The sequence below is a fragment of the Hemiscyllium ocellatum genome, unplaced genomic scaffold, assembly GCF_020745735.1.
Source record: "Hemiscyllium ocellatum isolate sHemOce1 unplaced genomic scaffold, sHemOce1.pat.X.cur. scaffold_2842_pat_ctg1, whole genome shotgun sequence".
Classification (NCBI taxonomy): Eukaryota; Metazoa; Chordata; class Chondrichthyes; order Orectolobiformes; family Hemiscylliidae; genus Hemiscyllium; species Hemiscyllium ocellatum.
Genome location: NW_026868225.1, coordinates 2,735 through 30,444, shown reverse-complemented (window position 1 = coordinate 30,444; position 27,710 = coordinate 2,735). Strand labels below are relative to the sequence as shown.

Below are 27,710 nucleotides of genomic sequence, written 5' to 3'. Positions count from 1 at the left end.
GGGCACGTGAACATGCGTTTGTGTGTCTGTGTGTGAATGTGTGTGTGTTTGTATGTGCGCATGCACGTGTGTGTATGTGAGTGTGTGTGTTTGTGTGGGCGCATATGTGTGTGTGTCTGTGTGTGTGAGGGTCTGTGTGTGAGTGTGTGCGCGTTTGTGTGTTTGTGTGCGCACGTGTGCGAGTGTGTATGTGAGTGTGTGTTTGTGTATGCGCGCACATGTGTGTGTGTGCGTGTGTGTGAATGCGTGTGTGTCTACCCGTGTGTGTGTGCGTCTGTGTGTGTGAGTGTGTGTGTACGTGTCTGTGTGTGAGTCTGTGTATGTGTGTGTCTGTGAGTGTGTGTGCAAGCGTGTGTCTGTGTGTGAGAGTGTATATCTGTCTGTGTGTGTGTGCGCGCACGCGTGCGTGTGTGTGAGTGTGCGCGTCTGTGTGTGTCTGTGTGTGTGTACGTGTTTGTGTGTGAGTGTGTGTGTCTGTGTGTGAGTGTGTGTGTGTTTGAGTGTGTGTGTCTGCATGTGTGTGTGCCTGTTTGTGTGTATGCGTGTGTACGTGTCTGCGCATATTTGTGTGTGCGTGTGCGCGCGTGTGTTTGTGTGTGCGCGTGTTTGTGTGTGTGAGTGTGCGTGTGTCTGTGTATATGCGTGCGCGTGTTTGTGTGAATGTGCGTGCATGTGTGTGCGTGTGTGTGTCTGTTTGAGAGTATGTGTCTGTGTGTGAGTGTGTGTCAGTGTGTGCATGTGAGTGCATAAGTGCGTTTGTGTGTGAATGTGTGTATGTGTCTGTGTGTGAACATGTGTGAGTGTGTGTGCAAGCGTGTGTCTGTGTGAGAGTGTATGTGTGTCTGTGTGTGTGACTCTGTGTGTGCGCGCGTGTGTGTGCGTGCTTGTGTGTGCGTGTGTGTGTGAGTGTGCGGGTCTGTGTGTGTATGTGTTTGTGTGTGCGTGCGTGTGTGGGTGTGTGAGTGTGTTAGAGTGTGTGTGAGTGTGTGTTTGAGTGTGTGTGTCTGCATGTGTGTGTGTGTGTGCGCGCGTGTGTGAGTGTGTGCGTGCGCGTGTGTGTCTGTGTGTGAACGTGTGTGAGTGTGTGTCCGTGTGTGTGTGAGTGTGTGTGCAAGCGTGTGTCTGTGTGTGAGAGTGTATGTGTGTCCGTGTGTGTGTGTGCGTGCTTGTGTGTGCATGTGTGTGAGTGTGCGCGTCTGTGTGTGTGTACACGTGTTTGTGTGTGTGTGCGTGTGTGGGTGTCTGTGTGCGTGTGTGCACATGTTTGTGTGTGTGAGTGTGCGTGCGGGTGTGTGTGTGCGTGTCTGAGTACGTGAGTGCGTGTGTGTGCGTGCGCGTGTGTTTGTGTGTGTGCACCTGTTTGTGTGTGCGTGTGTGTCTGTGTGTGTGTGCGCATGTGTGTGTGTGCGCGCATGTGTGTGTGTGCGCATGTTTGTGTGTGTGCGTGTGTGTACATGTGTGTGCCCGCGTGTGTGCGCGCGTGTTTGTGTGTGTGAGTGTGCGTGTGTGTGCTTGTATGTGCGTGTGTGTGCGTGCGTGCATGCGTGTGCATGTGTGGGTGTGTGTGCACGCGTGTGCGTGTGAGTCTGTTTGAGTGTGTGTATGTGTGTGTGTGAGTGTGTGTGTGTTTGAGTGTGAGTGTGTGTGTTTGAGTGTGAGTGTGTTTGAGTGTGTGTGTGTGTGTGTGTGTGCATGTGTGTGTGTGTGAATGTGTGTGTGTGAGTGTGACTCTGTATGTGTTTGAGTGTGTGCGTGTGTGTGTTTGAGTGTGTGTGTGTGTTTGAGTGTGCGTGTGTGTGTGTGCGTGTGTGCGTCTGTGTGAGAGTGTGTGTGTGCATGTGTGTGTGCATGTGTGTGTGTGTGTGGGTGTGTGTGTGTGTGTGAGAGTGTGTGTGTGCATGTGTGTGTGTGTGTGAGAGTGTGTGTGTGTGTGGGTGTGTGTGTGGGTGTGTGTGTGTGTGCGTGTGTGTGTGTTTGAGTGTGAGTGAGTTTGAGTGTGTGTGTGTGCATGTGAGTGTGTTTGAGTGTGTGTGAGTGTGTGTGTGCATGTGTGTGTGAATGTGTGTGTGTGAGTGTGACTGTGTGTGTGTTTGAGTGTGAGTGTGTGTGTGTTTGAGTGTGTGTGTGTGTGTTTGAGTGTGCGTGTGTATGTGTGCGTGTGTGTGTCTGTGTGAGAGTGTGTGGGTGTGTGTGTGCGTGTGTGTGAGTGTGGGTGTGTGTGTGAGTGTGGGTGTGTGTGTGTGACTGTGTGTGTGTTTGAGTGTGAGTGTGTGTGTGTGTGTGAGTGTGTGTATGTGTGTTTGAGTGTGTGTGTGTGTGTGTGAGTGTGTGTGTGTTTGAGTGTGAGTGTGTGTGTGTGAGTGTGTTTGAGTGTGTGTGTGTGTGAGTGTGTGTGTGTGTTTGAGTGTGAGTGTGTGTGTGTGAGTGTGTGTGTGTGGGTGTGTGTGTGTGTGTGAGTGTGTGTGGGTGTGGGTGTGTGTGAGTGTGTGTGTGTGTGGGTGTGTGGGTGTGTGTGTTTGTGAGTGTGACTGCCAGCACCTCCAGCTGTGTTTGGTTCCCATCCCCTTGTTCTAATTCCCCGCGAGGTGGTAGTGGCCAGACCTCCGAGAACAAGGTTCAAATCCTTACCTTTCCAGACAAAAGGGATCTCAAAGTTCGTGACAATGTCTATCACACCCCCTCCCTATCTCTGTCACCCCCTCCCTATCTCTGTCACCCCCTCCCTATCTCTGTCACCCCTTCCCTTCCCCACAGCCCCACTGTATTTGTCAACTCGCTGGGGGAGAGTGTTGTGAACACAAACAGATGGTTATGTGTACGTACCTCAGACCAGAACACAGACTCACACTGACCCGGGACCCGGCGACACCGCGCACAGAGCCGTGGTAATAGCAGTTTGGCTGAAATCAAACAAAAAATACATCATCACCAACCCGACAAACATGGGAGGTTATTCCCCACAGAACGCATCTGGACTGTAATTCCTGACTATACACACAGGGACTGCTATTCTCTACAATACACCCAGGGTCTGCTATTCTCTATAATACACACAGGGACTGATATTCTGTACAATACACACAAGGACTGCTATTCTCTATAATACACACAGGGACTGCTATTCTCTACAATACACCCAGGGACTGCTATTCTCTATAATACACCCAGGGACTGCTATTCTCTATAATACACACAGGGACTGCTATTCTCTACAATACACACAGGGACTACTGTTCTCTACAATACACACAGGGACTGCTATTCGCTATAATACACACAGGGACTGCTATTCTCTACAATACACCCAGGGACAGCTATTCTCTATAATACACACAGGGACTGCTATTCTCTACAATACACCCAGGGACTGCTATTCTCTATAATATACACAGGGACTGCGATTCTCTACAATATACACAGGGACTGCTATTCTCTACAATACACCCAGGGACTGCTATTCTCTATAATACACACAGGGACTACTGTTCTCTACAATACACACAGGGACTGCTATTCTCTATAATACACACAGGGAGTGCTATTCTCTATAATACACACAGGGACTGCTATTCTCTGCAATATACACAGGGACTGCTATTCTCTATAATACACACAGGGACTGCTATTCTATATAATACACCCAGGGACTGCTATTCTCTACAATACACACAGGGACTGCTATTCTCTATAATACACACAGGGACTGCTATTCTCTACAATACACACAGGGACTGCTATTCTCTACAATACACACAGGGACTGCTACTCTCTACAATACACCCAGGGACTGCTATTCTCTATAATACACACAGAGACTGCTACTCTCTATAATACACCCAGGGACTGCTATTCTCTGCAATATACACAGGGACTGCTATTCTCTATAATACACACAGGGACTGCTTTTTTCTATAATACACACGGGGACTGCTATTCTCGATAATACACACAGGGACTGCTGTTCTCTACAATACACACAGGGACTGCGATTGTCTGTAATACACACAGGGACTGCTATTCTCTTCAATACACACAGGGACTGCTGTTCTCTATAATACACACAGGGACTGCTATTCTCTATAATACACACAGGGACTGCTATTCTCTACAATACACCCAGGGACTGCTATTCTCTACAATATACACAGGGACTGCTATTCTCTGCAATATACACAGGGACTGCTATTCTCTATAATACACACAGGGACTGCTATTCTCTGCAATATACACAGGGACTGCTATTCTCTATAATACACCCAGGGACTGCTATTCTCTATAATACACCCAGGGACTGCTATTCTCTATAATACACACAGGGACTGCTACTCTCTACAATACACCCAGGGACTGCTATTCTCTATAATACAAACAGAGACTGCTACTCTCTATAATACACACAGGGAGTGCTATTCTCTATAATACACACAGGGACTGCTATTCTCTGCAATATACACAGGGACTGCTATTCTCTTTAATACACACAGGGACTGCTATTCTCTGCAATATACACAGGGACTGCTATTCTCTATAATACACCCAGGGACTGCTATTCTCTATAATACACCCAGGGACTGCTATTCTCTATAATACACACAGGGACTGCTATTCTCTACAATACACCCAGGGACTGCTATTCTCTATAATACAAACAGAGACTGCTACTCTCTATAATACACACAGGGAGTGCTATTCTCTATAATACACACAGGGACTGCTATTCTCTGCAATATACACAGGGACTGCTATTCTCTTTAATACACACAGGGACTGCTATTCTCTACAATACACACAGGGACTGCTTTTCTCTACAATACACACAGGGACTGCTATTCTCTATAATACACACAGGGACTGCTATTCTCTATAATACACACAGGGACTGCTGTTCTCTACAATACACACAGGGACTGCGATTGTCTGTAATACACACAGGGACTGCTATTCTCTTCAATACACACAGGGACTGCTATTCTCTATAATACACACAGGGAATGCTATTCTCTACAATACACACAGGGACTGCTATTCTCTACAATACACACAGGGACTGCTGTTCTCTACAATACACACAGGGACTGCGATTGTCTGTAATACACACAGGGACTGCTATTCTCCACAATACACACAGGGACTGCTATTCTCTATAATACACACAGGGACTGCTATTCACTATAACACACACAGGGACTGCTATTCTCTATAATACACACAGGGACTGCAATTCTCTTTAATACCCACAGGGACTGCAATTCATTACAATAAACACAGGGACTGCTATTCTCTACAATGCACACAGGGACTGCTATTCTCTATAATACACACAGGGACTGCTATTCTCTACAATATACACAGGGACTGCTATTCTCTATAATACACACAGGGACTGCTATTCTCTACAATACACACAGGGACTGCTATTCTCTATAATACACACAGGGACTGCTGTTCTCTATAATACACACAGGGACTGCTGTTCTCTACAATACACACAGGGACTGCGATTGTCTGTAATACACACAGGGACTGCTATTCTCTTCAATACACACAGGGACTGCTATTCTCTATAATACACACAGGGACTGCTATTCTCTACAATACACACAGGGACTGCTATTCTCTATAATACACACAGGGACTGCTGTTCTCTACAATACACACAGGGACTGCGATTGTCTGTAATACACACAGGGACTGCTATTCTCCACAATACACACAGGGACTGCTATTCTCTATAATACACACAGGGACTGCTATTCACTATAACACACACAGGGACTGCTATTCTCTATAATACACACAGGGACTGCAATTCTCTTTAATACCCACAGGGACTGCAATTCATTACAATAAACACAGGGACTGCTATTCTCTATAATACACACAGGGAGTGCTATTCTCTATAATACACACAGGGACTGCTATTCTCTGCAATATACACAGGGACTGCTAGTCTCTATAATACACACAGGGACTGCTATTCTCTACAATACACACAGGGACTGCTTTTCTCTACAATACACACAGGGACTGCTATTCTCTATAATACACACAGGGACTGCTGTTCTCTACAATACACACAGGGACTGCGATTGTCTGTAATACACACAGGGACTGCTATTCTCTTCAATACACACAGGGACTGCTATTCTCTATAATACACACAGGGACTGCTATTCTCTACAATACACACAGGGACTGCTATTCTCTACAATACACACAGGGACTGCTATTCTCTATAATACACACAGGGACTGCTGTTCTCTACAATACACACAGGGACTGCGATTGTCTGTAATACACACAGGGACTGCTATTCTCCACAATACACACAGGGACTGCTATTCTCTATAATACACACAGGGACTGCTATTCACTATAACACACACAGGGACTGCTATTCTCTATAATACACACAGGGACTGCAATTCATTACAATAAACACAGGGACTGCTATTCTCTACAATGCACACAGGGACTGCTATTCTCTATAATACACACAGGGTCTGCTATTCTCTATAATACACACAGGGTCTGCTATTGTCTGCAATACACACAGGGACTGCTGTTCTCTACAATACACACAGGGACTGCTATTCTCTACAATACACACAGGGACTGCTGTTCTCTATAGTATACACAGGGACTGCTATTCTCTAAAATACACACAGGGACTGCTATTCACTATAACACACACAGGGACTGCTATTCTCTACAATACACACAGGGACTGTTATTCTCTACAATACACACAGGGACTGCTATTCTCTAAAATACACACAGGGACTGCTGTTCTCCATAATATACACACGGACTGCTACTGTCTGTAATACACAAAGAGTCTGCTATTCTCTATAATACAGACAGGGACTGCTATTCTCTACAATACACACAGGGACTGCTATTCTCTATAATACACACAGGGACTGCTGTTCTCTATAATACACACAGGGACTGCTATTCTCTACAGTACACACAGGGACTGCTATTCTCTACAATACACACAGGGACTGCTATTCTCTATAACATACACACAGACTGGTATTCTCTATAACACACACAGGGACTACTATTCTCTACAAAACTCACAGGGACTGCTATTCTCTATAATACACAAAGGGACTGCTGTTCTCTATAATACACACAGGGACTGGTATTCTCTATAATACACACAGGGACTGCTATTCTCTATAATACACACAGGGACTGCTATTCTCTGCAATATACACAGGGACTGTTATTCTCTACAATACACACAGGGACTGCTATTCTCTACAATACACACAGGGACTGCTATTCTCCACAATACACACAGGGGCTGCTATTCTCTATAATACACAAAGGGACTGCTGTTCTCTATAATACACACAGGGACTGCTATTCTCTATAATACACACAGGGACTGCTATTCTCTATAATACACACAGGGACTGCTATTCTCTACAATACACACAGGGACTGCTATTCTCTATAATACACACAGGGACTGCTATTCTCTGCAATATACACAGGGACTGCTATTCTCTGCAATACACACAGGGACTGCTATTCTCTATAATACACACAGGGACTGCTATTCTCTATAATACACACAGGGACTGCTATTCTCTATAACACACACAGGGACTGCTATTCTCTATAATACACACAGGGACTGCTATTCTCTATAACACACACAGGGACTGCTATTCTCTGCAATACACACAGGGACTGCTATTCTCTATAATACACACAGGGACTGCTACTCTCTACAATACTCACAGCTACTGCTATTCACTATAACACACACAGGGACTGTTATTCTCTATAATAAACACAGGGACTGCTGTTCTCTATAATACACACAGGGACTGCGATTCTCTACAATACACACAGGGACTGCTATTCTCTACAATAGACACAGGGACTGCTATTCTCTATAATACACACAGGGACTGCTGTTCTCTACAATACACACAGGGACTGCTATTCTCTGCAATATACACAGGGACTGCTATTCTCTATAATACACACAGGGACTGCGATTGTCTGTAATACACACAGGGACTGCTATTCTCCACAATACACACAGGGACAGCTATTCTCTTCAATACACACAGGGACTGCTATTCTCTACAATACACACAGGGACTGCTATTCTCTATAATACACACAGGGACTACTATTCTCTACAATACACACAGGGACTGCTATTCTCTACAATACACACAGGGACTGCTGTTCTCTACAATACACACAGGGACTGCTATTCTCTGCAATATACACAGGGACTGCTATTCTCTATAATACACACAGGGACAGCTATTCTCTTCAATACACACAGGGACTGCTATTCTCTACAATACACACAGGGACTGCTATTCTCTATAATACACACAGGGACTACTATTCTCTACAATACACACAGGGACTGCTATTCTCTATAATACACACAGGGACTGCTGTTCTCTACAATACACACAGGGACTGCTATTCTCTATAATACACACAGGGACTGCTGTTCTCTACAATACACACAGGGACTGCGATTGTCTGTAATACACACAGGGACTGCTATTCTCTTCAATACACACAGGGACTGCTACTCTCTATAATACACACAGGGACTGCTATTCTCTATAATACACACAGGGACTGCTATTCTCTATAATACACACAGGGACTGCAATTCTCTTTAATACCCACAGGGACTGCTATTCATTACAATAAACACAGGGACTGCTATTCTCTACAATGCACACAGGGACTGCTATTCTCTATAATACACACAGGGTCTGCTATTCTCTATAATATACACAGGGTCTGCTATTCTCTGCAATACACACAGGGACTGCAGTTCTCTACAATACACACAGGGACTGCTGTTCTCTATAGTATACACAGGGACTGCTATTCTCTAAAATACACACAGGGACTGCTATTCACTATAACACACACAGGGACTGCTATTCTCTACAATACACACAGGGACTGTTATTCTCTACAATACACACAGGGACTGCTATTCTCTTCAATACACACAGGGACTGCTGTTCTCTATAATACACACAGGGACTGCTATTCTCTATAATACATACAGGGACTGCAATTCTCTACAATACACACAGGGTCTGCTATTCCCTACAATACACCCAGGGACTGCTATTCTCTGCAATACACACAAGAACTGCTATTCTCTATACTACACACAAGGACTGCTGTTCTCTACAATACACACAGGGACTGCTATTCTCTACAATACACACAGGGACTGCTACTCTCTATAATACACACAGGGACTGCTATTCTGTATAATACACACTGATACAGCTATTCTCCACAATACACACAGGGACTGCTATTCTCTACAATACACACAGGGACTGCTACTCTCTATAATACACACAGGAATTGCTATTCTCTATAACACACACAGGGACTGCTATTCTCTATAATATACACAGGGACTGCTATTCTCTATAACACACACAGGGACTGCTATTCTCTATAATACACACAGGGACTGCTGTTCTCTATAATACACACAGGAATTGCTATTCTCTACAATACACACAGGGACTGCTATTCTCAATAATACACACAGGGACTGGTATTCTCTGCAATACACACAGGGACTGCTACTCGCTACAATGCACACAGCTACTGCTATTCACTATAACACACACAGGGACTACTATTCTCTATAATATACACAGGGACTGGTATTCTCTGCAATACACACGGGGACTGCTATTCTCTATAATACCCATAGGGACCGCTATTCCCTTTAATATACACAGGGACTGCTATTCTCTGTAATACACACAGGGACAGCTATTCTCTATAACATACACTGGGACGGCTATTCTCGACAATACACACAGGGACTGCTCTTCTCTACAATACACACAGGGACTGCTATTCACTACAATACACACAGGGACTGCTATTCTCTATAATACACCCAGGGACTGCTATTCACTATAACACACACAGGGACTGGTATTCTCTATAATACACACAGGGACTGCTATTATCTATAATACACACAGGGACTGCTATTCACTATAACACACACAGGGACTGGTATTCTCTATAATACACACAGGGACTGCTATTATCTATAATACACACAGGGACTGCTATTCACTATAACACACACAGGGGCTGCTATTCTCTATAATACACACAGGGACTGCTATTCACTATAACACACACAGGGACTGCTATTCTCTATATTACACACAGGGGCTGCTATTCTCTACAATACACACAGGGACAGCTATTCTCTATAACACACACAGGGACTGCTATTCTCCATAATACACACAGGGACTGCTATTCACTATAACACACACAGGGGCTGCTATTCTCTATAATACGCACAGGGACTGCTATTCACTATAACACACACAGGGACTGCTATTCTCTATAATACACACAGGGACTGCTATTCTCCACAATACACACAGGGACTGCTATTCTCTACAATACACACAGGGACTGCTGTTCTCTACAATACACACAGGGACTGCTATTCTCTGCAATATACACAGGGACTGCTATTCTCTATAATACACACAGGGACAGCTATTCTCTTCAATACACACAGGGACTGCTATTCTCTACAATACACCCAGGGACTGCTATTCACTATAACACACACAGGGACTGGTATTCTCTATAATACACACAGGGGCTGCTATTCTCTATAATACACACAGGGACTGCTATTCACTATAACACACACAGGGACTGGTATTCTCTATAATACACACAGGGACTGCTATTATCTATAATACACACAGGGACTGCTATTCACTATAACACACACAGGGGCTGCTATTCTCTATAATACACACAGGGACTGCTATTCACTATAACACACACAGGGACTGCTATTCTCTATATTACACACAGGGGCTGCTATTCTCTATAATACACACAGGGACTACTATTCTCTACAATACACACAGGGACTGCTATTCTCTATAATACACACAGGGACTGCTGTTCTCTACAATACACACAGGGACTGCTATTCTCTATAATACACACAGGGACTGCTGTTCTCTACAATACACACAGGGACTGCGATTGTCTGGAATACACACAGGGACAGCTATTCTCTTCAATACACACAGGGACTGCTACTCTCTATAATACACACAGGGACTGCTATTCTCTATAATACACACAGGGACTGCTATTCACTATAACACACACAGGGACTGCTATTCTCTATAATACACACAGGGACTGCAATTCTCTTTAATACCCACAGGGACTGCTATTCATTACAATAAACACAGGGACTGCTATTCTCTACAATGCACACAGGGACTGCTATTCTCTATAATACACACAGGGTCTGCTATTCTCTATAATATACACAGGGTCTGCTATTCTCTGCAATACACACAGGGACTGCAGTTCTCTACAATACACACAGGGACTGCTATTCTCTACAATACACACAGGGACTGCTGTTCTCTATAGTATACACAGGGACTGCTATTCTCTAAAATACACACAGGGACTGCTATTCACTATAACACACACAGGGACTGCTATTCTCTACAATACACACAGGGTCTGTTATTCTCTACAATACACACAGGGACTGCTATTCTCTTCAATACACACAGGGACTGCTGTTCTCTATAATACACACAGGGACTGCTATTCTCTATAATACACACAGGGACTGCAATTCTCTACAATACACACAGGGTCTGCTATTCCCTACAATACACCCAGGGACTGCTATTCTCTGCAATACACACAGGGACTGCTACTCTCTATAATACACACAGGGACTGCTATTCTGTATAATACACACTGATACAGCTATTCTCCACAATACACACAGGGACTGCTATTCTCTACAATACACACAGGGACTGCTACTCTCTATAATACACACAGGAATTGCTATTCTCTATAACACACACAGGGACTGCTATTCTCTATAATATACACAGGGACTGCTATTCTCTATAACACACACAGGGACTGCTATTCTCTATAATACACACAGGGACTGCTGTTCTCTATAATACACACAGGAATTGCTATTCTCTACAATACACACAGGGACTGCTATTCTCAATAATACACACAGGGACTGGTATTCTCTGCACTACACACAGGGACTGCTACTCGCTACAATGCACACAGCTACTGCTATTCACTATAACACACACAGGGACTACTATTCTCTATAATATACACAGGGACTGGTATTCTCTGCAATACACACGGGGACTGCTATTCTCTATAATACCCATAGGGACCACTATTCCCTTTAATATACACAGGGACTGGTATTCTCTGTAATACACACAGGGACAGCTATTCTCTATAACATACACTGGGACGGCTATTCTCGACAATACACACAGGGACTGCTCTTCTCTACAATACACACAGGGACTGCTATTCACTACAATACACACAGGGACTGCTATTCTCTATAATACACCCAGGGACTGCTATTCACTATAACACACACAGGGACTGGTATTCTCTATAATACACACAGGGACTGCTATTATCTATAATACACACAGGGACTGCTATTCACTATAACACACACAGGGGCTGCTATTCTCTATAATACACACAGGGACTGCTATTCACTATAACACACACAGGGACTGGTATTCTCTATAATACACACAGGGACTGCTATTATCTATAATACACACAGGGACTGCTATTCACTATAACACACACAGGGGCTGCTATTCTCTATAATACACACAGGGACTGCTATTCACTATAACACACACAGGGACTGCTATTCTCTATATTACACACAGGGGCTGCTATTCTCTACAATACACACAGGGACAGCTATTCTCTATAACACACACAGGGACTGCTATTCTCCATAATACACACAGGGACTGCTATTCACTATAACACACACAGGGGCTGCTATTCTCTATAATACGCACAGGGACTGCTATTCACTATAACACACACAGGGACTGCTATTCTCTATAATACACACAGGGACTGCTATTCTCCACAATACACACAGGGGCTGCTATTCTCTATAATACACACAGGGAGTGCTATTCTCTATAATACACACAGGGACTGCTATTCTCTGCAATATACACAGGGACTGCTGTTCTCTACAACACACACAGCTACTGCTATTCACCATAACACACACAGGGACTGCTATTCTCTACATAACATACATCTACTGATATTCACTATAACACACACAGGGACTACTATTCTCTGCAATATACACAGGGACAGCTGTTCTCTATAATATACACTGGGACTGCAATTCTATATAATACACACAGGGACTGCTACTCTCTACAATACACACAGCTACTGCTATTCACCATAACACACACAGGGACTGCTATTCTCTACAATACACACAGGGACTGCTGTTCTCTACACTACACACAGGGACTGCTGTTCTCTATAATACACACAGGGACTGCGATTGTCTGTAATACACACAGGGACTGCTATTCTCTTCAATACACACAGGGACTGCTGTTCTCTATAATACACACAGGGATTGCAATTCCCGACAATACACACAGGGACTGCTATTCTCTACAATATACACAGGGACTGCTATTCTCTGCAATATACACAGGGACTGCTATTCTCTATAATACACACAGGGACTGCTATTCTCTGCAATATACACAGGGACTGCAATTCTCTATAATACACACAGGGACTGCTATTCTCTATAATATACACACGGACTGGTATTCTCTATAACACACACAGGGACTGCTACTCCCTATAATACACACAGGGACTGGTATTCTCTATAACACACACAGGGACTGCTATTCTCTATAATACACACAGGGACTGCTATTCTCTACAATACACACAGGGACTGCTTTTCTCTGCAATACACACAGGGACTGCTATTCTCTATAATACACACAGGGACTGCTTTTCTCTATAATACACACAGGGACTGCTATTCTCTATAATACACACAGGGACTGCTGTTCTCTACAATACACACAGGGACTGCGATTGTCTGTAATACACACAGGGACTGCTATTCTCTTCAATACACACAGGGACTGCTATTCTCTATAATACACACAGGAACTGCTGTTCTCTACAATACACACAGGGACTGCGATTGTCTGTAATACACACAGGGACTGCTATTCTCCACAATACACACAGGGACTGCTACTCTCTATAATACACACAGGGACTGCTATTCACTATAACACACACAGGGACTGCTATTCTCTATAATACACACAGGGACTGCAATTCTCTTTAATACCCACAGGGACTGCTATTCATTACAATAAACACAGGGACTGCTATTCTCTACAATGCACACAGGGACTGCTATTCTCTATAATACACACAGGGTCTGCTATTCTCTATAATACACACAGGGTCTGCTATTTTCTGCAATACACACAGGGACTGCTGTTCTCTACAATACACACAGGGACTGCTATTCTCTACAATACACACAGGGACTGCTGTTCTCTATAGTATACACAGGGACTGCTATTCTCTAAAATACACACAGGGACTGCTATTCTCTACAATACACACAGGGACTGTTATTCTCTACAATACACACAGGGACTGCTATTCTCTACAATACACACAGGGACTGCTGTTCTCCATAATATACACACGGACTGCTACTGTCTGTAATACACAAAGAGTCTGCTATTCTCTATAATACAGACAGCGACTGCTATTTTCTACAACACACACAGGGACTGCTATTCTCTATAATACACACAGGGACGGCTATTCTCTGTAATATACACAGGGACTGCTACTCTCTACAATACTCACTGCTACTGCTATTCACTATAACACACACAGGGACTGTTATTCTCTATAATAAACACAGGGACTGCTGTTGTCTATAATACACACAGTGACTGCTATTCTCTACAATACACACAGGGACTGCTATTCTCTACAATACACACAGGGACTGCTATTCTCTGCAATATACACAGGGACTGCTATTCTCTATAATACACACAGGGACTGCTATTCTCTATAATACACCCAGGGAATGCTATTCTCTATAATACACACAGGGACTGCTATTCTCTATAATACACCCAGGGACTGCTATTCTCTATAATACACACAGGGACTGCTACTCTCTACAATACACCCAGTGACTGCTATTCTCTATAATACAAACAGAGACTGCTACTCTCTATAATACACACAGGGACTGGTATTCTCTATAACACACACAGGGACTGCTATTCTCTATAATACACACAGGGAGTGCTATTCTCTATAATACACACAGGGACTGCTATTCTCTGCAATATACACAGGGACTGCCATTCTCTATAATACACACAGGGACTGCTATTCTCTACAATACACACAGGACTGCTATTCTCTACAAGACACACAGGGACTGCTATTCTCTACAATACACACAGGGACTGCTATTCTCTACAATACACACAGGGACTACTATTCTCTACAATACACACAGGGACTGCTGTTCTCTATAATACACACAGGGACTGGTATTCTCTATAATACACACAGGGAGTGCTATTCTCTATAATACACACAGGGACTGCTATTCTCTGCAATATACACAGGGATCGCTATTCTCTATAATACACACAGGGACTGCTATTCTCTGCAATATACACAGGGACTGCTATTCTCTATAATACACACAGGGAGTGCTATTCTCTATAATACACACAGGGACTGCTGTTCTCTACAATACACACAGGGACTGCGATTGTCTGTAATACACACAGGGACTGCTATTCTCCACAATACACACAGGGACTGCTACTCTCTATAATACACACAGGGACTGCTATTCTCTATAATACACACAGGGACTGCTATTCACTATAACACACACAGGGACTGCTATTCTCTATAATACACACAGGGACTGCAATTCTCTTTAATACCCACAGGGACTGCTATTCATTACAATAAACACAGGGACTGCTATTCTCTACAATGCACACAGGGACTGCTATTCTCTATAATACACACAGGGTCTGCTATTCTCTATAATACGCACAGGGTCTGCTATTCTCTGCAATACACACAGGGACTGCTGTTCTCTACAATACACACAGGGACTGCTATTCTCTACAATACACACAGGGACTGCTGTTCTCTATAGTATACACAGAGACTGCTATTCTCTAAAATACACACAGGGACTGCTATTCTCTACAATACACACAGGGACTGTTATTCTCTACAATACACACAGGGACTGCTATTCTCTACAATACACACAGGGACTGCTGTTCGCCATAATATACACACGGACTGCTACTGTCTGTAATACACATAGAGTCTGCTATTCTCTATAATACAGACAGGGACTGCTATTCTCTATAATACACACAGGGACTGCTGTTCTCTACAATACACACAGGGACTGCTATTCTCTATAATACACCCAGGGACTGCAATTCTCTATAATACACACAGGGACTGCTACTCTCTACAATACACCCAGTGACTGCTATTCTCTATAATACAAACAGAGACTGCTACTCTCTATAATACACACAGGGACTGGTATTCTCTATAACACACACAGGGACTGCTATTCTCTATAATACACACAGGGAGTGCTATTCTCTATAATACACACAGGGACTGCTATTCTCTGCAATATACACAGGGACTGCTATTCTCTATAATACACACAGGGACTGCTATTCTCTACAATACACACAGGGACTGCTATTCTCTATAATACACAAAGGGACTGCTGTTCTCTATAATACACACAGGGACTGGTATTCTCTATAATACACACAGGGAGTGCTATTCTCTATAATACACACAGGGACTGCTATTCTCTGCAATATACACAGGGACTGCTATTCTCTATAATACACACAGGGACTGCTATTCTCTGCAATATACACAGGGACTGCTATTCTCTATAATACACACAGGGACTGCTGTTCTCTACAATACACACAGGGACTGCGATTGTCTGTAATACACACAGGGACTGCTATTCTCCACAATACACACAGGGACTGCTACTCTCTATAATACACACAGGGACTGCTATTCTCTATAATACACACAGGGACTGCTATTCACTATAACACACACAGGGACTGCTATTCTCTATAATACACACAGGGACTGCAATTCTCTTTAATACCCACAGGGACTGCTATTCATTACAATAAACACAGGGACTGCTATTCTCTACAATGCACACAGGGACTGCTATTCTCTATAATACACACAGGGTCTGCTATTCTCTATAATACACACAGGGTCTGCTATTCTCTGCAATGCACACAGGGACTGCTGTTCTCTACAATACACACAGGGACTGCTATTCTCTACAATACACACAGGGACTGCTGTTCTCTATAGTATACACAGGGACTGCTATTCTCTAAAATACACACAGGGACTGCTATTCTCTACAATACACACAGGGACTGTTATTCTCTACAATACACACAGGGACTGCTATTCTCTACAATACACACAGGGACTGCTGTTCTCCATAATATACACACGGACTGCTACTGTCTGTAATACACATAGAGTCTGCTATTCTCTATAATACAGACAGGGACTGCTATTCTCTACAATACACACAGGGACTGCTATTCTCTATAATACACACAGGGACTGCTATTCTCTGTAATACACACAGGGACTGCTACTCTCTACAATACTCACAGCTGCTGCTATTCACTATAACACACACAGGGACTGTTATTCTCTATAATAAACACAGGGACTGCTGTTCTCTATAATACACACAGGGACTGCTATTCTCTACAATACACACAGGGACTACTATTCTCTACAATACACACAGGGACTGCTATTCTCTATAATATACACACGGACTGCTATTCTCTATAACACACACAGGGACTGCTATAATACACACAGGGACTGCTATTCTCCTTAATACACACAGGGACTGCTATTCTCTATAATACACAAAGGGACTGCTGTTCTCTATAATACACACAGGGACTGCTATTCTCTGCAATACACACAGGGACTGCTATTCTCTACATAACATACATCTACTGATATTCACTATAACACACACAGGGACTACTATTCTCTGCAATATACACAGGGACTGCTATTCTCTGTAATACACACAGGGACACCTGTTCTCTATAATATACACTGGGACTGCAATTCTATATAATACACACAGGGACTGCTACTCTCTACAATACACACAGCTACTGCTATTCACCACAACACACACAGGGACTGCTATTCTCTACAATACACACAGGGACTGCTATTCTCTACAATACACACAGGGACTGCTGTTCTCTACACTACGCACAGGGACTGCTATTCTCTACAATACACACAGGGACTGCGATTGTCTGTAATACACACAGGGACTGCTACTCTCTTCAATACACACAGGGACTGCTGTTCTCTATAATACACACAGGGACTGCTATTCTCTATAATACACACAGGGACTGCAATTCTCTACAATACACACAGGGACTGCTATTCCCTACAATACACCCAGGGACTGCTATTCTCTGCAATACACACAAGAACTGCTATTCTCTACACTACACACAAGGACTGCTGTTCTCTACAATACACACAGGGACTGCGATTGCCTGTAATACACACAGGGACTGCTATTCTCTTCAATACACACAGGGACTGCTGTTCTCTATAATACACACAGGGACTGCTATTCTCTATAATACACACAGGGACTGCTACTCTCTATAATACACACAGGGTCTGCTATTCTGTATAATACACACTGATACAGCTATTCTCCACAATACACACAGGGACTGCTATTCTCTACAATACACACCGGGACTGCTACTTTCTATAATACACACAGGAATTGCTATTCTCTATAACACACACAGGGACTGCTATTCTCTATAATACACACAGGGACTGCTACTCTCTATAATACACACAGGGACTGCTATTCTGTATAATACACACTGATACAGCTATTCTCCACAATACACACAGGGACTGCTATTTTCTACAATACACACAGGGACTGCTACTCTCTATAATACACACAGGAATTGCTATTCTCTATAATACACACAGGGACTGCTGTTCTCTATAATACACACAGGAATTGCTATTCTCTACAATACACACAGGGACTGCTAATCTCAATAATACACACAGGGACTGGTATTCTCTGCAATACACACAGGGACTGCTACTCTCTACAATGCACACAGCTACTGCTATTCACTATAACACACACAGGGACTACTATTCTCTATAATATACACAGGGACTGGTATTCTCTGCAATACACACGGGGACTGCTATTCTGTATAATACCCATAGGGACCGCTATTCCCTTTAATATACACAGGGACTGCTATTCTCTGTAATACACACAGGGACAGCTATTCTCTATAACATACACTGGGACGGCTATTCTCGACAATACACACAGGGACTGCTCTTCTCTACAATACACACAGGGACTGCTATTCACTACAATACACACAGGGACTGCTATTCTCTATAATACACCCAGGGACTGCTATTCACTATAACACACACAGGGACTGGTATTCTCTATAATACACACAGGGACTGCTATTATCTATAATACACACAGGGACTGCTATTCACTATAACACACACAGGGGCTGCTATTCTCTATAATACACACAGGGACTGCTATTCACTATAACACACACAGGGACTGGTAATCTCTATAATACACACAGGGACTGCTATTATCTATAATACACACAGGGACTGCTATTCACTATAACACACACAGGGGCTGCTATTCTCTATAATACACACAGGGACTGCTATTCACTATAACACACACAGGGACTGCTATTCTCTATATTACACACAGGGGCTGCTATTCTCTACAATACACACAGGGACAGCTATTCTCTATAACACACACAGGGACTGCTATTCTCCATAATACACACAGGGACTGCTATTCACTATAACACACACAGGGGCTGCTATTCTCTATAATACACACAGGGACTGCTATTCACTATAACACACACAGGGACTGCTATTCTCTATAATACACACAGGGACTGCTATTCTCCACAATACACACAGCGGCTGCTATTCTCTATAATACACACAGGGAGTGCTATTCTCTATAATACACACAGGGACTGCTATTCTCTGCAATATACACAGGGACTGCTATTCTCTATAATACACACAGGGACTGCTATTCTCTACAATACACACAGGGACTGCTTTTCTCTACAATACACACAGGGACTGCTATTCTCTATAATACACACAGGGACTGCTATTCTCTATAATACACACAGGGACTGCTGTTCTCTACAATACACACAGGGACTGCGATTGTCTGTAATACACACAGGGACTGCTATTCTCTTCAATACACACAGGGACTGCTATTCTCTATAATACACACAGGGACTGCTATTCTCTACAATACACACAGGGACTGCTATTCTCTATAATACACACAGGGACTGCTGTTCTCTACAATACACACAGGGACTGCTATTCACCATAACACACACAGGGACTACTATTCTCTACATAACATACATCTACTGATATTCACTATAACACACACAGGGACTACTATTCTCTGCAATATACACAGGGACTGCTATTCTCTGTAATACACACAGGGACAGCTGTTCTCTATAATATACACTGGGACTGCAATTCTATATAATACACACAGGGACTGCTACTCTCTACAATACACACAGGGACTGCTACTCTCTATAATACACCCAGGGACAGCTATTCACTATAACACACACAGGGACTGCTATTCTCTACAATACACACAGGGACTGCTACTCTCTATAATACACCCAGGGACAGCTATTCACTATAACACACACAGGGACTGGTATTCTCTATAATACACACAGGGACTGCTATTCTCCATAATACACACAGGGACTGCTATTCTCTACAATACACACAGGGACTGCTATTCTCAATAATACACACAGGGACTGGTATTCTCTGCAATACACACAGGGACTGCTACTCTCTACAATGCACACAGCTACTGCTATTCACTATAACACACACAGGGACTACTATTCTCTATAATATACACAGGGACTGCTATTCACTATAACACACACAGGGACTGCTATTCTCTATAATACACACAGAGGCTGCTATTCTCTACAATACACACAGGGACTGCTATTCTCTATAACACACGCAGGGACTGCTATTCTCTATAATACAAACAGGGACTGCTATTCACTATAACACACACAGGGGCTGCTATTCTCTATAATACACACAGGGGTTGCTATTCTCTACAATACACACAGGGACTGCTATTCTCTATAATACACACAGGGACTGCTATTCACTATAACACACACAGGGACTGCTATTTTCTATAATACACACAGGGACTGCTATTTTCTGTAATACACACAGGGACTGCTATTCTCTATAATACACACAGGGACTGCTATTCTCTATAACACACACAGGGACTGCTATTCTCTACAATACACACAGGGACTATTATTATCTACAATACACACAGGGACTACTATTCTCTACAATACACACAGGGACTGCTATTCTCTATAATACACACAGTGACTGCTATTCTCTACAATACACACAGGGACTGCTATTCTCCATAATACACACAGGGACTGCTATTCTTATAACACACACAGGGACTGCTATTCTCTACAATACACACAGGGACTGGTATTATCTACAATACACACAGGGACTACTATTCTCTACAATACACACAGGGACTGCTATTCTCTATAATACACACACGGAATGGTATTCTCTATAATACACACAGGGACTGCTATTCTGTATAACACACACAGGGACTGCTATTCTCTACAATACACACAGGGACTGCTATTCTCTAAAATACACACAGGGACTGCTATTCTCTATAATACACACAGGGACTGCTATTCTCTACAAGACACACAGGAACTGCTATTCTCTACAATACACACAGGGACTGCTATTCTCTATAATACACACAGGGACTGCTATTCTCTATAATACGCACAGGGACTGCTATTCTCTATAGCACACACAGGGACTGCTATTCTCTATAATACACACAGGGGGTGCTATTCTCTACAATACACACAGGGACTGCTGTTCTCTATATACACATAGGGACTGCTATTCTCTGTAACACACACAGGGACTGCTATTTTCTATAATACACACAGGGACTGCTATTCTCTTTCATACACACAGGGACTGCGACTCTCTCTAAAACACATAGGGACTGCTATTCTCTACAATACACACAGGGACTGCTATTCTCTATTATACACACAGGGACTGCTATTCTCTATAAGATACACAGGGACTGGTATTCTCTATAACACACACAGGGACTGCTATTCTCTATAATACACACAGGGACTGCTATTCTCTATAATACACACAGGAATTGCTATTCTCTACAATAAACACAGGGACTGCTATTCTCAATAATACACACAGGGACTGCTGTTCTCTATAATACACACAGGGACTGCTATTCTCTATAATACACACAGGGACTGCTGTTCTCTATAATACACACAGGGACTGCTATTCTCTATAATACACACAGGGACTGCTATTCACTATAACACACACGGACTACTATTCTCTATAACACACACAGGGACTGCTGTTCTCCACAATACACACAGGGACTGCTATTCACTATAACACACACAGGGACTACTATTCTCTATAACACACACAGGGACTGCTACTCTCTATAATACACACAGGGACTGCTATTCTCTATAATACACACTGGGACTGCTATTCTCCACAATACACACAGGGACTGCTATTCTCTATAATACACACAGGGACTGCTACTCTCTATAATACACACAGGGACTGCTATTCACTATAACACACACAGGGACTGCTATTTTCTATAATACACACAGGGACTGCTATTTTCTGTAATACACACAGGGACTGCTATTCTCTATAATACACACAGGGACTGCTATTCTCTATAACACACACAGGGACTGCTATTCTCTACAATACACACAGGGACTATTATTATCTACAATACACACAGGGACTACTATTCTCTACAATACACACAGGGACTGCTATTCTCTATAATACACACAGTGACTGCTATTCTCTACAATACACACAGGGACTGCTACTCTCTATAATACACACAGGGACTGCTATTCTCTATAATACACACTGGGACTGCTATTCTCCACCATACACACAGGGACTGCTATTCTCTATAATACACACAGGGACTGCTACTCTCTATAATACACACAGGGACTGCTATTCTCTATAATACACACAGGGACTGCTATTGTCTACAATATACACAGGGGCTGCTATTCTCTATAACACACACAGGGAGTGCCATTCTCTACAATACACACAGGGACTGCATTTATCTACAATAAACACAGGGACTGCTATTCTCTGCAATACACACAGGGACTGCTGTTCTCTAGCAGTACACACAGGGACTTCTGTTCTCTATAGTATACACAGGGACTGCTATTGTCTGTAATACACCAAGAGTCTGCTATTCTCTACAATACACACAGGGACTGCTATTCTCTATAATAAACACAGGGACTGCTATTCTCTACAATACACACAGGGACTGCTATTCTCTATAATATATACAGGAATTGCTATTCTCTACAATACACACAGGGACTGCTATTCTCAATAATACACACAGGGACTGGTATTCTCTGCAATACACACAGGGACTGCTATTCTCTATAATACCCATAGGGACTGCTATTCCCTTTAATATACGCAGGGACAGCTATTCTCTATAATATGCACTGGGACTGCAATTCTATATAACGCACACAGGGACTGCTCTTCTCTGCAATACACACAGGGATTGCGTTTCTCTATAATACACACAGGGACTGCTATTCTCTACATTACACACAGCTACTGCTATTCACTATAACACACACAGGGACTACACTTCTCTGCAATACACACAGGGACTGCTATTCTCTATAATACCCATAGGGACCGCTATTCCCTTTAATACACACAGGGACTGCTACTCTCTACAATACACACAGGTACTGCTATTCACCATAACACACACAGGGACTGCTATTCTCTATACTACACACAAGGACTGCTGTTCTCTACAATACACACAGGGACTGCTCTTCTCTCTAACACACACAGGGACTGCTGTTCTCTACAATACACACAGGGACTGCGATTGTCTGTAATACATACAGGGACTGCTATTCTCTTCATTACACACAGGGACTGCTGTTCTCTATAATACACACAGGGACTGTTACTCTCTATAATACACACAGGGACTGCTATTTCTATAACACACACAGGGACTACTATTTCTATAACACACACAGGGACTGCTATTCTCCACAATACACACAGGGACTGCTATTCTCTACAATACACACAGGGACTGCTATTCTCTATAATACACACAGGGACTGCTATTCTCTATAATACACACTGGGACTGCTATTCTCCACAATACACACAGGGACTGCTATTCTCTATAATACACACAGGGACTGCTATTCTCTACAATACACACATAGGGACTGCTATTCTCTATAATACACACAGGGACTGGTATTCTCTATAATACACACAGGGACTGCTATTCACTATAACACACACAGGGGCTGGTATTCACTATAACACACACAGGGGCTGGTATTCTCTATAATACACACAGGGACTGCTATTCAATATAACACACACAGGGACTGCTGTTTTCTACACTGTACCGAGTTGTCCGAATGCTCCCTTCCCAGTCCCCATCCCTTGTGTGTGCTCTGCCCGTGCCGAGTGTGGGCACACCCCTTACCGGAACGCTGTTCTTTTCCGTCACCAGTGTCCCGTTGGGTTGGTAGTACATCAGCTGGTGTCTGCCAGGGAGGAGGTGCCTGAGAGGGAGGAGAGGGGAGAAGTGAGGCGCTATGTCAATGCTGACGCTTGCATCATCAATCACTCCCCAGTTTCCCTCGGCCTCATCTTCACCGAGTCACCCTCACGGAGGGCGAGACTGACGGGAGGAGGGGGTCACAGGGAAGAGAGGCCCCTGCAGGTCTGAGATGAGACCAGAAATGACTGGAGAAACTCAGCAGGTCCGGCAGTGTCTGTGGAGGGACAGAGACAGAGAGAGAGAGAGAGATAAACAGAGAGAGAGAGAGAGAGACAGAGAGAGAGAGAGACAGACAGAGAGAGAGAGACAGAGAGAGAGAGAGAGAGACAGAGAGAGAGAGTCACGGGGAGAGAGAGAGTGAGACGTGGGGAGAGTGAGAGAGAGAAAGAGACATGGGAGAGAGAGAAAGAGGAGAAAGAGAGAGGCTGTGAGAGAGAGAGATGGAGAGAGAGATGGAGAGAGAGAGAGTTGGGGAGAGAGAGAGGCAGGGAGTGAGAGATAGTAAGAGGAGGAAATGGAGTGAGAGAGAGAGAGACAGGGAGAGAGAGATGTGGGGAGCGCGAGAGAGAGAAAGAGAGACAGAGACATGGGAGAAAGAGAAAGAGGAGAAAGAGAGAGCGAGAGGCCACGATAGAGAGAGAGAGATGGGGAGAGAGAGAGAGAGAGAGAGAGACGGAGAGAGAGAGAGAGAGACAGAGACGGAGAGAGAGAGAGATGGGGAAAGAGAGAGATGGAGAGAGAGAGAGAGAGAGATGGGGAGAGAGAGAGAGAGAGAGAGAGACGGAGAGAGAGAGAGAGAGACAGAGACGGAGAGAGAGAGAGATGGGGAAAGAGAGAGATGGAGAGAGAGAGAGAGAGATGGGGAGAGAGAGAGAGAGATGGAGAGAGAGAGAGATGGGGGAGAGAGAGATGGAGAGAATGAGAGATGGGGAGAGAGAGAGAGAGAGATGGGGAGAGAGAGAGAGAGAGAGAGATGGGGGAGAGAGAGAGAGAGAGAGATGGGGGAGAGAGAGAGAGAGAGATGGGGAGAGAGAGAGAGAGAGAGAGAGATGGGGAGAGAGAGAGAGAGAGAGAGAGAGAGAGAGATGGGGAGAGAGAGAGAGAGAGAGATTGGTGAGGGATGGATATGGGCCGTGGGCAGCCAGAAACGATGAATTTAATTTGGTTCTCCCAGCAGACTGTGCTGGACAGCTCTGCGCACTAATTTCAACCAAGTTGGACCTTATCAATGTGTTTGGGTGGAAATGTGAGAGTTATTCTTGGTGGGAACACTCACTGAGAAGCTGACTCTCTGTGTAAACAGTCCCTCAGCACTGACCCTCCCACAGCACCCGCTCCCTCAGCACTGACCCTCCAACAGCGCCCACTCCCTCAGCACTGACCCTCCCACATCGCCCACTCCCTCAGCACTGACCCTCCCGCAGCACCCACTCCCTCAGCACTGACCCTCCCATAGCGTCCACTCCCTCAGCACTGACCCTCCCACAGTGCCCGCTCCCTCAGCACTGACCCTCCGACAGCGCCCGCTCCCTCAGCACTGACCCTCCCACAGTGCCCACTCCCTCAGCACTGACCCTCCCACAGTGCCCGCTCCCTCAGCACTGACCCTCCAACAGCGCCCACTCCCTCAGCACTGACCCTCCCACAGCACCCACTCCCTCAGCACTGACCCTCCCACAGCGCCCATTCCCTCAGCACTGACCCTCCCACAGCACCCACTCCCTCAGCACTGACCCTCCCACAGCGCCCACTCCCTCAGCACTGACCCTCCCACAGCGTCCACTCCCTCAGCACTGACCCTCCCACAGTGCCCGCTCCCTCAGCACTGACCATCCGACAGCGCCTGCGCTCTCAGCACTGACCATTCGACAGTGCCCGCTCCCTCAGCACTGACCCTCCGACAGCGCCCACTCCCTCAGCACTGACCCACCCACCCAGTGGACTCGGGGAACGGTTGATAACAAAACGGGCACGATTGGAGCCGAGAGAGATTGGTGAACGAAACCCCAAAGGGGCAGCGACTGGCGCTGAGCTGACTGAGGGAACCAACATCTTCAGCGATGCCAACACTCACTCATTTTGTTCCAAATCCAACACGGTCGCCTTCCCTTCCAACTCGATGGTGCAGAGCAGGGACCGAGGGGGCGTCTCCTGTTCGTTCAGAAAATACCAAACTGTTCAGTGTCAACACCTATTAACACCTTACCCACCTCCAGCTCCCTCTACCCTGCCCCCCCATCCCAGGGACAGGGACAGCACGGGGTTAGAGACAGAGTAAAGCTCCCTCTACCCTGCCCCCACATCCCAGGGACAGGGACAGTACGGGGTTAGATACAGAGTAAAACTCCCTCTACACTGTCCCCCCCATCCCAGGGACAGGGACAGCACAGGGTTAGATACAGAGTAAAGCTCCCTCTACACTGTCCCCCCCCCATCCCAGGGACAGGGACAGCACGGGGTTAGATACAGAGTAAAGCTCCCTCTACACTGTCCCTCCCATCCCAGGGACAGCACGGGGTTAGATACAGAGTAAAGCTCCCTCTACACTGTCCCCCCCCATCCCAGGGGTAGGGACAGCACGGGGTTAGATACAGAGTAAAGCTCCCTCTACACTGTCCCCCCCCATCCCAGGGGTAGGTACAGCACAGGGTTAGATACAGAGTAAAGCTCCCTCTACACTGTCCCCCCCATCCCAGGGATAGGTACAGCACAGGGTTAGATACAGAGTAAAGCTCCCTCTACACTGTCCCCTCTA

General features: G+C 44.5%; 1 protein-coding gene across 1 annotated transcript in view; it reads right to left on the bottom strand.

The window, feature by feature from the left end:
• The window catches only part of adam15 (ADAM metallopeptidase domain 15), a gene marked incomplete at both ends in the record, with an annotated part of 60,140 nt that extends 33,034 nt beyond the window's left edge, over positions 1-27,106 (bottom strand). Inside the window, 3 exons of the mRNA XM_060822975.1 lie at positions 2,824-2,900; positions 24,878-24,956; positions 27,030-27,106. Coding sequence (XP_060678958.1) covers positions 2,824-2,900; positions 24,878-24,956; positions 27,030-27,106 — 233 coding nt within the window. The remainder of the gene's footprint in view (positions 1-2,823; positions 2,901-24,877; positions 24,957-27,029) is intronic.
• Between the last annotated feature and the right edge of the window lie 604 nt (positions 27,107-27,710).